Source organism: Sciurus carolinensis, chromosome 8 (genome assembly GCF_902686445.1).
Source record: "Sciurus carolinensis chromosome 8, mSciCar1.2, whole genome shotgun sequence".
NCBI lineage: Eukaryota > Metazoa > Chordata > Mammalia > Rodentia > Sciuridae > Sciurus > Sciurus carolinensis.
The window spans coordinates 115,601-128,367 of record NC_062220.1 but is presented as its reverse complement, the minus strand read 5'-3'; the positions used below and the strand labels follow the sequence as shown (position 1 = coordinate 128,367).

General features: G+C 59.4%; 1 protein-coding gene across 1 annotated transcript in view; it reads right to left on the bottom strand.

The window, feature by feature from the left end:
- Positions 1-12,767, bottom strand: part of Vipr2 (vasoactive intestinal peptide receptor 2) — a 55,802-nt gene that overhangs the window by 35,850 nt on the left and 7,185 nt on the right. Inside the window, exons 3-4 of the mRNA XM_047561434.1 lie at positions 6,106-6,213; positions 4,127-4,224 (exon numbers count right to left, since the gene is read on the bottom strand). Of these exons, the coding sequence (XP_047417390.1) occupies positions 4,127-4,224; positions 6,106-6,213 (206 nt within the window). The remainder of the gene's footprint in view (positions 1-4,126; positions 4,225-6,105; positions 6,214-12,767) is intronic.

Genomic DNA, 12,767 nt, shown 5'->3' with positions numbered 1-12,767 from the left:
TCTGCTATTAACCCAAGTCAGCCCAGGCCTCCTGTGGGCAGCCGGGGGTCCCTCTCTCTGTCCAACCACCCTGAGTGCCTGGCCCAGATCCCACACCCCTCTTGTTCCTGGCTGGTGTGCCATCTTGTCCCTAGCCTCTTCGTCCCCTGCCACCAGCCACATGAAGACAGATACTGCCGCTGGAGCCCCAGAGGTGGGCAGTCCCCTGCTGTGGAAGCAGCGGCACCCAGCGGTTCCCACGGGGCTGCTCGACCCTCTCAGGGCTCCTGTCCTGTCTGCACGTCCACGGGGCGGATCCGGGGCAGGTGGCTCGCCGGCCTCTGGCAGACACCTCTGGCAGGCAAGCCAGGAACACCGTGTGCCCCCAGGGCTGCTCCAGGGTCGGTGCCGGCAGCGTCAGTCACTGAGCTGAGCTCTGGGCGACCAGGAGCCTCAGGGAGTGAGGGCGGCGCCGAGGGGAGAGCCCGGGCAGGGAGCCGGGAGGAGAGGGCACACATATTTTTAGGAATATGGCATAATATGGAAGAAATGTGTCCACTTGACACATGGAGGCCCGAAATGCCAAACAGCGCTGGCTAAATTTAGCAGAGGCGCTCTTCATTGAAGAACTGCGCAGGCAGAGCTCACGTGGAGGCCTGCGGCAGACCCTGCACACAGTCTGGGGTGAGGGCATGAGCGGCTGGGCACACAGCGGGGCCTCCGCTCGGCTGCTGTACCCTCTTACGTGTGCTGAGATGACCCTCCAACGCGAAGGCGAGCCGCCGCCCCGTGGGTGGGGAGCCGGGGCTCAGCCCTCCGCCGCAGGGTCCTCCGCAAGCAGATCTGGAGAACACCCAAGCAGAGGCCCTGCCAGACCTCTGGGCCGACGGAGGCAGCTGAGGCCCAGGGAACAGGCCGCACCTCTCTGCTTGGGACCCCGGATGAGGCCCAGGCAGGGAGGCTCCTGTTCTTTCCTGTGCCAGCGGCCCTGGGCCCACACCTGGCTCCTGCTGGGGACACCCAGTGTGACTCCACTGTTTTCTGATTCCTCCGCACACAGTGAAGCCTGTGGTTTCTGAGGAGGTTAATTTTTCTTGAATCTAATTATTTTGAAACCCATAATAATTGCATACTGCACTCACTGCTGAACGTGGCTGTGAGTGGGGATCTAAGAAAAACAGATCTGGGAAGAGAGCGGAAGGCTGCAGAGAGGAGCAGGAGCCGGGGGCCGGGACCCAGTCACCGGGGACGCTGCCCTGCTCACCACTGGGGACCTGACATGGGCCGCACACGCTGCCTGGCCCCAGCCTGACGCTCAGGTGTCTGAGCCACTGTTGTCTCCCCAAACCCCAAGCATCCGAAGCATTCAGAGAGCACACGCTGCCACGAGGAGGAAAGCTGTCGCTGGCCTCGTGCTGCTGTTTTTATTGCTTTCTCACAGGGAAATGTTTTGACGCTCTAATCCCTTACCAGGAAATATGCATCTATGGTGCTTGCAGAGTCTCAAGTGTTTAGTGAAGAACAAGTTCCTTGAACCAGAGACATGCACAGGGAGCAGATGCTGGCCACACACAGGCGGGCTTCAGCTTCGAGCCCTACAAGCAGGACCAGGGAACCAGGAGGCGTCTTCCAGACGGTGACCTCAGAAAACGCTCCCCTGGCACGACCCAGGGAGGTCAGGAAACCAGGGGCTGGTCTGCAAGAGCCGACACTGCCTTGGCGGTGCCCTCCCACGTCCCTGTCCCTGTCGTTCTTTATGACCTAGGGACAAGCTCAGGAGGCTGCCGGGGGATCTTCATGCCAGGAGTGCATGCCTGAGGCTTGGGACGCCCCTGGGACCTGCTCCTGGCTCTGGGTGGCCGTTGCTGCTGAGGCCTCAGGATCTGCTTGGCACCAGCACGTGCACTGCTCCACCTGAGAGCTGCCAACCACGGCCAGCTCTGGGGCAGGGCTCAGATGTGGTGCTGGGCATGGCAGGTGATCCACCTGGCCACAGGATGTCCCCACACTCCCCTTCACCTTCAGAAGCCCAGGACTCCTGGTCACTGGGCTGTCCCCAGCCCCTACTACAGCTAGCTGCGTCTCAGGGGTTGGACCCAGCTGGGATGGTCACGGCCAAAGTCACCTCACTCCATAGCCACTGTCCCTATTCTGGGTCAGAATTCAGATCCTTAGCAAAGAACCCTTCTCTCCACTAAATAGCCCCTCTGCTCTCAGAGCCCGCAGGCGGGCTGCTGGAGAGACCGCGTTCCATCAGGACCTGCCGTAGAGGACCAGGGGAGCCCAAGCCCACTGCAACCCTGCGGAGACGTTCTGAACTCACAGGCAGCATGCGCAGGGCTGACCCACACGCACTGGGCTCTCTGTCATCCCACTTTCTGGTGGGACGACTGCAGTTTAGTCCATCAGCTGCTGAAGTTGGAGGCTGAGGCGGGAGCCCCCGGCTCTGCCATCTGCTCCTGCCAAGCACACGCATAGAAGCTCACGCTTGGCCTTCCTGTGTGGGACCAGGGCCTTGAATGTGGGGTCCGTAAACACAGAAGAAACTGACCCTGCTGCACCCAGGGGAGGCACTCAAGGTGATCTTGGAGATGGACTCCAAGTGGAAATTGGACCCAATTAACTGGAAAGTAGGTGGGGCAGGGACAGCCTTTTAAGGTTAGTGATGAGGGGAAGGGACACAGAGGTCCCAAGACCCTATCCCTGACTTCTGGTCCTAACCTTGGCCCTGAACCTGACCCTGACCCTGAGAACCTGACCCTGATTCTGACCCTGACCCAGGGGAGTGAGGGTGCTTCTGTGGCACTCATTCCTGGAAGCCTTAGGCTGCAGTACAGCATGGTGGCTGCCCCCTGCCTGGTCTCCCTGGCTCAGAAGCCTGGCAGAGGCTGGCAAATTGAGCCATGGAGCCAGGGACACTAATTCCAGCGTGTTCTGTAATCACAGAGTTTAGAACATATGATGGCCCTGGACACTCGGGCAGCTCTCTACATCCCAGAGAGACTGGTGCCACCAGAAGCCACAGGCCTGCGGTCACTGAGCAGAAACACTAATGGTGGTAATTAGCACAATGGAGCAGGGCCCTCCCAGGACCCAGGGCCCCTCCTACCCTTCTTCAGCTGGGCCAGCAAAGGAACTCCTCCCTCCCATCCCTGGAGCCACTGTCACTGGGCAGCAGCCCAGGAAACAGTCATGGCCTGTGCCTGGCAGAGGGCTGAGCTGGGGTCTACCCAGGCTCCTGGGAGGCTCTGCTGGGTGAGGGGGCTTCCCTCTGAGTGAGGAACCCAGGACACTCAGTGGGGTCTTCCTCCACCTACACTGGACCTGCACATAGGACACTTGTGGGAACGTCCAGCCCAGGCGGGTGTCAGCCCACACAGTGCAGAGGGCGGGCGGAGTGACCGGTCCTGCAGGAAACCCAGGTCAGGTGTGGCAGCAGGGAGCCTGCCTCTGGTCCAGGGAGCGCAGGACCACCTTCTTTAATCCCGCTTTTCCTCTGCTGATGGCGCTGCCAGCGGCTTTCCCAAGACCCAGGGAGACCACAGTGGTCATCCTGCTCAGCCCACGGTCCCTCCCGAGGCGGTGCTGTCCCCCAGCCCAGGGCAGCGCTGAAGAGGCACTTCCTTTCCTAGGGTTACTTTTACTTCAGTGGCAGGAGACTCGGCTGTGAATAGAACCCCAGGGAAGAGGAGGGGAAGGCCAGAGGGCCCGAGGTGGTTAAGCCTGGGAAGCAGCACGGGGCCTGGGGAGGGCCCCTGGGGGCAGGCAGGCCACCCAGTCTCAGGCCAGTACCTGCCTGTGCAAGTGGGGTGGTCTGCACACCCGCCTGCAGGTGTACAAGGTGCTCGGTCCACGCTTAGGGCGGATGCAGAGAGCCGGAGCTGTGCGCATGGGCACCACCGGGCTGGGCAGAGGCTGGGCAGAGCTGAACTCACTCCACGCAGGAATATCCTCCGCAACTCCTGAGCACAGCGCCCCAGGCCCCCTTGGAAATGCAGCCGCGAATGCGCACAGCCAACTGAAGTCTCATGCCACCCGGCCCATCGCGATAGGCGTGGGGGGTGGGCACAGGAGGAGCTGCCCCGGCCCAGGTCACGCCTCCACGCCCCAGGGAGGGGCGGCGCCGGGTCGCAGCGGAGGAGCCTACCTTGCCCTCATCCTCAGGGTCGCTGTAGCCGCAGGCCTCGATGAAGTCGGGAAACGCCTCCGACCACCCCTCCCGCGTGCAGTTTTTGCTTATGTTTCCTGGAAAGCAAAGTGTAGATGTTTACCCGGAGGCCCCAAAAACCGTCCTAGGTATGCTTCTCTTGGTCATCAGGCTGTGAACTCCCCACCCACGCTGCCTGCCCCGACCTGCCACAGGCCAGGAGGGGCCCAAGACATGCGAGTGGACGTTCCATGTCACAGAGCAGGAAAAAGAAGTAAAATCGCAGTTGCTGTACCTGCTGCCATCTTGGAATAGAATGAAAATCTTAGCAGATTCCATGTTCTGCAGCCTCCAGAGGCAGTTAATGGCCAGGCCAGGTCACTCTGGAGCCCACCACCATGTCCTGCCTGTCTGCCCAGCTCCCGGTGCCCGGCCCCCTCTGCTCCTCGCCTGTCCCCAGTGCTCTTCTGCACTGTCAAGAAGAGCGCCCCATGGCCAGCAGCTGGATGCAGCTAGCGGAGGTTAAACTTCAAGGAAAAAGGCCGCTGGGATCTTAAAATCCCTCTGCTCATCCAGGACAGTTCAGCACGGTTCCCGCCCAGAATTGTAGTGTCCCCGGTGGACAAAGCTCATGTCCTTGGAGAAGACCACCAGAAGAGTGGGTGGCCCCTGCCAGCGGCGGGGTGGGAAACTTGAGCACCCCCAGCCCTGGGCAGAACCTAGGCTCACGCCATATGCACCCTGCACTCTGCACAGCCACTGCCCTCCTGGGCTGTGGGAGCCAGGGGCACAGGGCCTTTGGGTTTAGCAGTGTTGCCTCATCCACTTCCAGGGAACCTGGGGCAGGCGGGCGAGCAGTTCAGGTGGGAGGGCAAGGTCTCAGAGGTCAGATGACCAGAGGGCGGGCAGCAGTCCGTGGCTGCTTCGGCATCCACCTGTTCACTGGCTTGAGGAATCAGATGCAGCCACAAGCAAGCTCCTCCTGGTGCCACCTGCACAGCAGCTCCTGCCAAGCAGGGTGGCAGAGCGGCCCAGCCTGCCTGGCCTGACTGCAGGGCCGAGAGTGGTCTTCAGGGTCTGCTGGTCCTCCTGAGGTCTGTCTCTCAGAGCCTCCCCTGACCCAGGTGATCCAGGGGGCTAGATTGCTTCCTGGCTCTGTGATGCACTTGGGATTTCCAGGACAACCTTCAGCAGAGAGGTTACTGACTGGACGGAAGTTTTAAAAGGTCAGGTTATTTATAATGACTGAGGTCCTCTAATTGGAGGTGCTGTGCAGGGCGACCTCAGTCTGGACCACTGTCTGTGAGGCAGCAAGCTCCTTCCTGGGCTCCCTCTCCTTCAACCGCGCAAACCCTGTTCTCAAGGTTTAGCCTCCAACATCTGGCAGATCAGATCAGAGCCTTCCCACCTCCCGGTTTGCAGATGTATCTTCCACTTTGGTTTTCCGGACAGATTTCTCCGTGTTATCTGATCCGATCACTTACGAAAACAGAGTCCTCCTTTCAGACACCTGCTGGGTAGCATCACCAGGTACAGAGCAAGCGCTGGCACAGGGCCTGGGGCAGTGTCCAAGGCTCTGCAGACACTGCAGACTTCAGGAGATGTCAAACTGGCCAGCAAGGTGGGCCCAGTGTGCCATTGGACATCCCTTGGCAGTGAGAGGCTGCCCTCTGCCAGCCTCACAGCTGTCCCCTCTGGGGCCTGTGGGAGCTGGCCTTGCAGTGATCCACCCAGCCTTCTTTACTCTCCCGTCCTGGCCCCATTCTCTCGTGCGTGGTCCCGAGCTCTGGCTCTGCTGCGTCTGCCCTGCCTGACCTCTCCCTGTTACCTGGCCTGCTGCCCAGGTGGGTTTGGGTGGATGACTTCTGTGGCCCTGCAGCTCCCTGGCAGCAGGAGCAGCCAAAGTTACCAAAGAAAGCGGAGACACCAATTCTCAGACACAACACTGGGCAGCCTGGGAGGGAACACACGTCACTCACCTGGTTTGCTGTAGAAATGGCTGAACACCTGGGGACAGGGCACTGTGACGGTCTCCCCGACATCCGCAGGGCGCCAGCAGGTGATGTTGTCCCAGACACCAGGGCAGGCTGGAAGGAGAGGTAAAGAGTGAGGGGGTCGGACCCAGGAGGCGGTGGGCAGGCTGTGAGGTAGACGTGGCTCCCTGAGATCCTCTGTGGGCGTCACACAGCTGTCCACTCTGATCGGCTTTGAAGAAACAATCAGGAATGTGGCAGAAAGTATTTGGATAATGTGCACTGTGTGATTTTCAAGTTTGATTTCATTTTTAATTGACAAGGGATAACTGTATGTTTATGGGGTGAAAGTGACGTCTGAATCCGGGGCACATTGTGGAATCAAATCAAACTGGCTGCTGAGCACATACATCGACTCGGGCACTTACTTCTGTGTGGTGACAACATCTTAAATCCATCCTTTTGGCATTTTAAAAATGCAACACTTTACTCTTAGGCATATTCACCTGCTGTGCAATAGGGCACCAAGACACACTCCTGTCCAACAGGGGGCCGCATCCCTGGCCTCTGGTAGCAGCCCTGCACTCCGTGGCTCCCAGGAAGAGGCCCTGCAGTGCCCCTCTGTGCCTGGCACCACCCAGTTCCACTGGGGTCATCCTCAACACATTCAGCAGGCACCAGTCGAGGCCAGAGGGTAGCGCTCACTCCACAAAGCTCCCTGTGGCTCTGGGCACCTTCACACAAGTGGGCTGGCTCATGGGGATGGCCACTCTCCAATCCACTCTGACCCCCAGGACCAGCCCACAGTACCCTCTGATCCCCAGGAGCGCCCCAAACACACTCTGACCCCAGGACTGCCCCCAATACTCTGACCTCCATGACCATCCCCAACACGCTCTGACCCCAGTACTGCCCCCAACACAGTCTGACTCCCAGGACTGGCCATCCAGTGTGGACCTCGACACCCCCAGCTGCAGAGGTGTGCTGTGCATCCTCCGCTGTCCGACTCCTGCCCCCTGGCAGAGGCCTTGATGAGAGCCCCAGGGGCTGCTTGGCTGCTCCCTCGTTGGAGCCCAGCCCTGTGCTCCCCCAGCTCTGTGGCCCTCCAGGTGATCCACTGGGCAGCATCTATGGCAACTCAGGTGGGTTTGTTCCACAGGGGTTGTGCAGAGGGTTTTGGTGGCCCTCTCTGCTCAGGTCACCCGATGGCTGCTGGGATCTTTGACCCTCACCCCTCCACAGTGGGGAGAAGGACATCCCACGACTCTCCATCCCAGAACCTGCAGAGGTGACCATCAGACCCACTGTGAGTCCTGCTCAGGGCGCTGGCCCTGGGGAGGGGCCTGCCCTAGATCGTGGTGAGCCCAGACCCCAGAGCCACCTGTCACTCCACATCTGCACACACGGACACGCATGTGTGGATGTCTTCCTGTCTCCCCTGCACGCCTCTCAGCCACACGGAGCCATCATCCCCAGCCACACCATATCCCATGACCAGCCACAACAGCAAGTCCCTGTATGCCCTCAACAGCCCCCTGTCCACGAAGAAGCAGGGTGACACATCGTCTGACCGGAAGTCTAGGTATGAGGTACTGAGCGGGTTAGAAATGCTGGACTTCCACCTTGTCTTTTGGAAGGAATCCTAGTTCCTCCCCAGTTGATGAGAAAACTCAGAATGTGTAAAGAATGATTAAAAGTGGGAATTCAACATATTTAACCTCCAAACACAACTGATCGAGTGCAAATCATCAGTAGGTAGTAAGACCTGGAAGATGTTTGAGTTCCTGCCATCATGGAGAAAACCCAGGAAGTCTCAGGTAGGTGCAGTTGGAGCTTAACTACACCAGCACAGCCATCAACCATGGGGTTAGCTTACCTGCATGGGCTCACCTGTGCGGGGCTGCACCTGTTCAGCCTTGGGTCTTTGTAAGGTGACCGCTGAGCAAGGAGATTCTATGATTCCTCTTAGCTGTACAATTCTAAAGTAACACATTTCAGAAAAGCGGTCACCTTCACTTTGGCCATCAAAGCCATCAGTCCTCTGTGCCTGCCATCAACTTGAGACCCAGAGGGTGTTGTGAGCTGACCTGGGAAAAAAATCTTTTTTTGGCAAGTGCTTTGTTCTCTTCTGCTCTGCAGCCCTCTGCTCTGAACTGAATTGTCCCAGGTGAGCAAAGCTGCTGGCCTCACAAAGCCACTGTGTCCCTCATGCTCAGGATGCTGCCTTCTCTGCACTGAGTTCTCAGCAAGAGACACAAGAGAAAACAGGAGCTGGCTGGCAGGGGTGAGGAGGATGCAGGTGACCAGGCTCTTCCTTGAGTTGGACTGCCCTGGACTAGAGACTGCAAGTCTGGCCCAAGGTAGTCTGGTCTTGTTGCAGAGCCAGGAGGCCAGTCCCTCTTGCCTGGCCATCCCACCCAGGGCCAGTGCACCAGAAGACGCTCTCTCATATCCTGGGGCAGAGACCTGGCTCTGTTGATTCCACCCTCAGCCCTCGTTCTGCTTCCTGGGCCTTGCTGGAGCTGAGAGGAGGCTGGCAGCAGTTCAGCAGTTTCCACCTCCACCTTGCTTTGACTTTCTGCTCACAGACCCCTCAAAGTAACAGTATTCTTGGAGACCTGGTGTCACCTGGGCAGTAGGGGTTATCGAGCTGACCACACAGACCAGTCCCCAAATCCCTCTGACCCCGAGTGCCCCCAACATGCTCTGCTCCCTCTGACCCGTGGGGTCTGTTTCCTGAGCTTGGGGCACATTCAGAGACATGAACACCATGCTTTGAGCAGCTGTCCTCTCAGGACAGCTCTGTCCTAGCTGCTGAGTTCCAGGACTTTCTCCATTTGGTGTTTATTGCAAACAAGGCTCCAGAGAGAAGTCAACAGAAACCTGCAGGAATCAGGTCCAGCATTCTCTGCCCCAGGACTTGGACAGACAGACCTGCCTATACCTGGAGATTTGGAAATGCTGGCCCACATTGCCAGGCTCCTTCAGACTCTGTTCCTCTGTGGACACCCTGAACTCTGCCTGTTCAGATGGCAAGTGTGGAACACCTGTTACGGGGTCTTATAGAACCCAAGTCCCTCCAGGGCACATAAATTCTACTGAATGAGGGTTCCTTGTTATTGTTCTGAGAATGCAAATTCACGTCACTTGTTCTTAAAATATTTGCTAGTGAGATAAGGCGAGCTACATCTACGCATTTGCTGGGCGGGTGTAGCGGTGCCAAATGCGTTTAGAAAGTTACAATTAGGAACAGTGACGGTAACTGCCATTAGAGAAGGGGGCGGAGGGGAGCCGAGGGAAGCATCTAGCCTGGTGAGACACAAGGGCACACTCTAAGAAGACTGCGTGCCCACAGGACGATCCGAGGGACATCAGCGGGCAGGCTTGGGTGACAGTGCCTACTGTCCACAGAGACAGAGACTAACTAGTCAATTGCTCTCTCCTGATTTACATGGTGTTGGGATGAGCTGCTAAGAAGCTTCTGGTAATTCGCAATAACAGACACCCACCGCATGTCCAACAGATGTCAGTGAGCATCTGCACCCATCCTGGCTACGCTGTGGATGGAGAGCCTTAGCACCTGCTGGAGCTCTTTCTGCCAGAAAGGATGGCAGATGCCTAACTGGCCACCATGGCCCCAACCCTCGTGGGGTTTGCTTGGGACCCCTGAGAGAAACTGGAGAAGCAGGTCAGGGTGGGAGGGGATTGGTGAAGGGGTCCGGGACTCTGTGGGTGCTTGGAGTGAAGCCGAAAGTTACCAACCAAGGGTCCAGAAGGCCATTTCCTGGGACACTGTCACCACCCAGGTGATGGGCACGCCTAACTTGAATCTCAGAAGAGGCAGCTTTATTCTGGGATTCCCGCTGACCCTGCAGACAGGAGTCACATTCTAGGACTTGAGCTAATATCACACCAAGACCCAGACACAGAAATAACCAAAGCTAGTAAGTGCACAAAAGGGCTTTTCAAGGTAACATGCAGAGATACAGGTAGAACCTATGTACTCAGAAACGTGCTGAATCCAAGAGAACCCAAACATTACCTCACTCCAGACTGAGCCTGAGTCCGTTCCGACTCTGGGGCCTGCCCCTCGCTGCCTGGCAGCACAGGCTGACGTGGTGCTGTGGATGGAGCCTGCAGGGCCCCTGGGCCTCGCCTGGGCCACAGGGGCAGCGGGCACCAAGTGACTGAGTGCAGAGGGCAGTGCCCAGACATGAACCTCCACTCAGGAACTGCCTGCTGTGTCTCCATAGTGCCCACTCCTCGCCTGAAACGGGCTAAAGACCAGCACCTGCCCCTCCCTGGCCCATGGCTGGTGCCTGCTGTAGGAGGCAGGGCTGGACTGGGCAGGGCTGCATGGGGTGCAGGAAGCCCTTGGTGGCCCCTTCAGGAGGGGTCACAGCATGGGAGAGCCTGTCCGGTTTATGACCAAGGCCTGGGTGACACTTTCCAGGATGTGGGACAGAGCTAGGGCAATGTTGGGGGCCAGAAGACTGCAGCCCCAGGTCAGCAGTCGGCACCTGGGGCCTGGGTCCATGACCTCGCAGGAGTCCAGCCCCCAAGAACCGCTGGGAGCCAGCAGTGGTCCCCTGACCAGGCGCCCACCATGGAGCACTGGCCTGTCCCTGATGGTGATGCCTTTCCCTCGGCTCTGCCCCTCCTTCCTCTGAGCAAGGTCACCTGTCTCCCACCCCAGGTGGAGGCCCCACCCTCCCTCCTCCCAGCAGCCCCCGGTGGGACCCGCACAGGCCCCGCAGGGCTGCCAGCCGTCTGCCCCAGTGCCGGGCCTTCTCCTTCCACATCCCTGCAGTCGGTGTCCTGCCCTGACCTGTGGAAACGGCCCCTGGGCGTTGCTTCTCCACAGGAACGTCTCCAGGGTGCTGCTCCCCGGGCTACCCAGGGTGCCCCAACTCCTCCCAGTGAGCACTTCACGAACTCCTGAGCCGGCTCACACGGAGACCCCCTCCCGGGACCCACACTCACAGAGACGCCCCTCTCAGAGGGAGACCACCCCTGCAGAGGCCTCCCTCTCACAGAGACCCTGCCTCTCTGGAGAACCCCTCCTCTCACGTGAAGACCTCTGGGATCCCAGCCCTGCAGCCTCTGCATGCCCGCTTGGTCCTCCTCTATGAGCTGAGGGCCCTCTCCTCCTCCTGGCAGCTGTGCTCCAGCCTGGTCACTTGGAGGCTCACCCAAAGCCCGCCCTCCTTGAGGCGCCAGCACAAAGCCAGCACCAGAGTGCCAGGCGGAAATTGCCTGGAGCTCCCACACACGTCCTGGTGCATGCAGACGGTTCGGGGCGCAGCTTTTAACGTCCCAGGGCCCGCGCACAGGGCCCCTGCTGTGAGGAGGGTGCCACAGGGTGCAGGGAGCTGTGCCCGCAGGCAGTGTGCTCCCTCCTCACCAGAGCTCCTGGGCCACTCACTGGTCCTCTCCAAGGGGCCTTGGCCCTCCCTCCCCCTGGAGGTGTGGAGCTCGGGTGGGCAGCACAGCTGCTCCACACCTGCGTGGCCACAGACCCCCAGAGCACTCTGCGCTGAGGCACCCCACCTTCCCCCCAGAGTCTCCAATCCAGAGAAGCCACAGCTGCTCCCAGGGTCCCTGTTCTTCCCAGGAAGGAGGCGATGGGGAGGTTCTGCCAGGGCTGAACCACAAGAAATGACCAACCTCAAATCCCGGCAGGCCAGAGGGAGAAGCCCACTTCACCAGGGCAGTGAAGGCAGTGTCTAGAGGCAGCTCCGCCCAACACCAGGTGGAGGCAGATGGCTTGGGTCAGCTCAGCTGTGGGCTGTGCAGGGGACGCTGGGGCCTTTGTGGCAGGTGCTGAACAGGCAGGTGAGCCCTTCTGGAGCATGCTGCTCTGTCTGCTCGGCAGACAGTGACGGCCACAGAGGCAGCATGTGGTGAGGTCCCTGGACCTGGCACTGCCCGCCTTCGGGGCCTGACTTCCTTCTCTGGTGGTGTGATGGGCAGGGTGCCTGGGGACTCCGCACTCTGCCCAGCCAGGAGCCTGGAGCCCCTCTGCTCTGGTGAGCGCCCTCATTCTCACCAGCCTGTGCTGTCCCCCCACACTGATGCCCAGGGCCTCCCCTGCCCCGCGTGCCAGGCAAGGTGCATGCAGCTCACTCCTCTTCTTGGTCCAACCCTCACCAGAGAGGAGAGCCCCTGCAAGGGAGGCTGGGAGCTGAGAGGACAGGAAGGCCAAATGGGACCCTGGCCTTAAGAGAGCTGGATCCCACAAGAGGAAATGGTGACCAACATGCCTGAAGTACCAAGGCAGGTGTTCACCGTCAGGATGGAAGCAGCTCAAGCCCCAGCAGGGGCTGCGGAGGACGAGGCAGCCTGGCCACCTCATCACCGTGGATGACTTCTTCCTGATAGGCTGATGCCGCTGCAGTTCACACTCAGGTCTCCCTCAGTGATCCCGCGCCCCTTGGTCCTTTGACCCAGGCCCTGTTTCCTGACAACCGAGGGACACTCGCCATGGCACTGCTGACCCTGATGTGTTGCCCAAGCACTCATCTAGGATTCCCTGGGTGACCGCATCCTGTTCACTCTCCTATCACACCTCCACCTGGCACATGCTCTGTAAAAACCTGCTGAAACAGGTTTTTGCTCGTGAAAACATCAACGAGCAAGAGGGTCGACTGAGGCTCTGCAGTGACCAC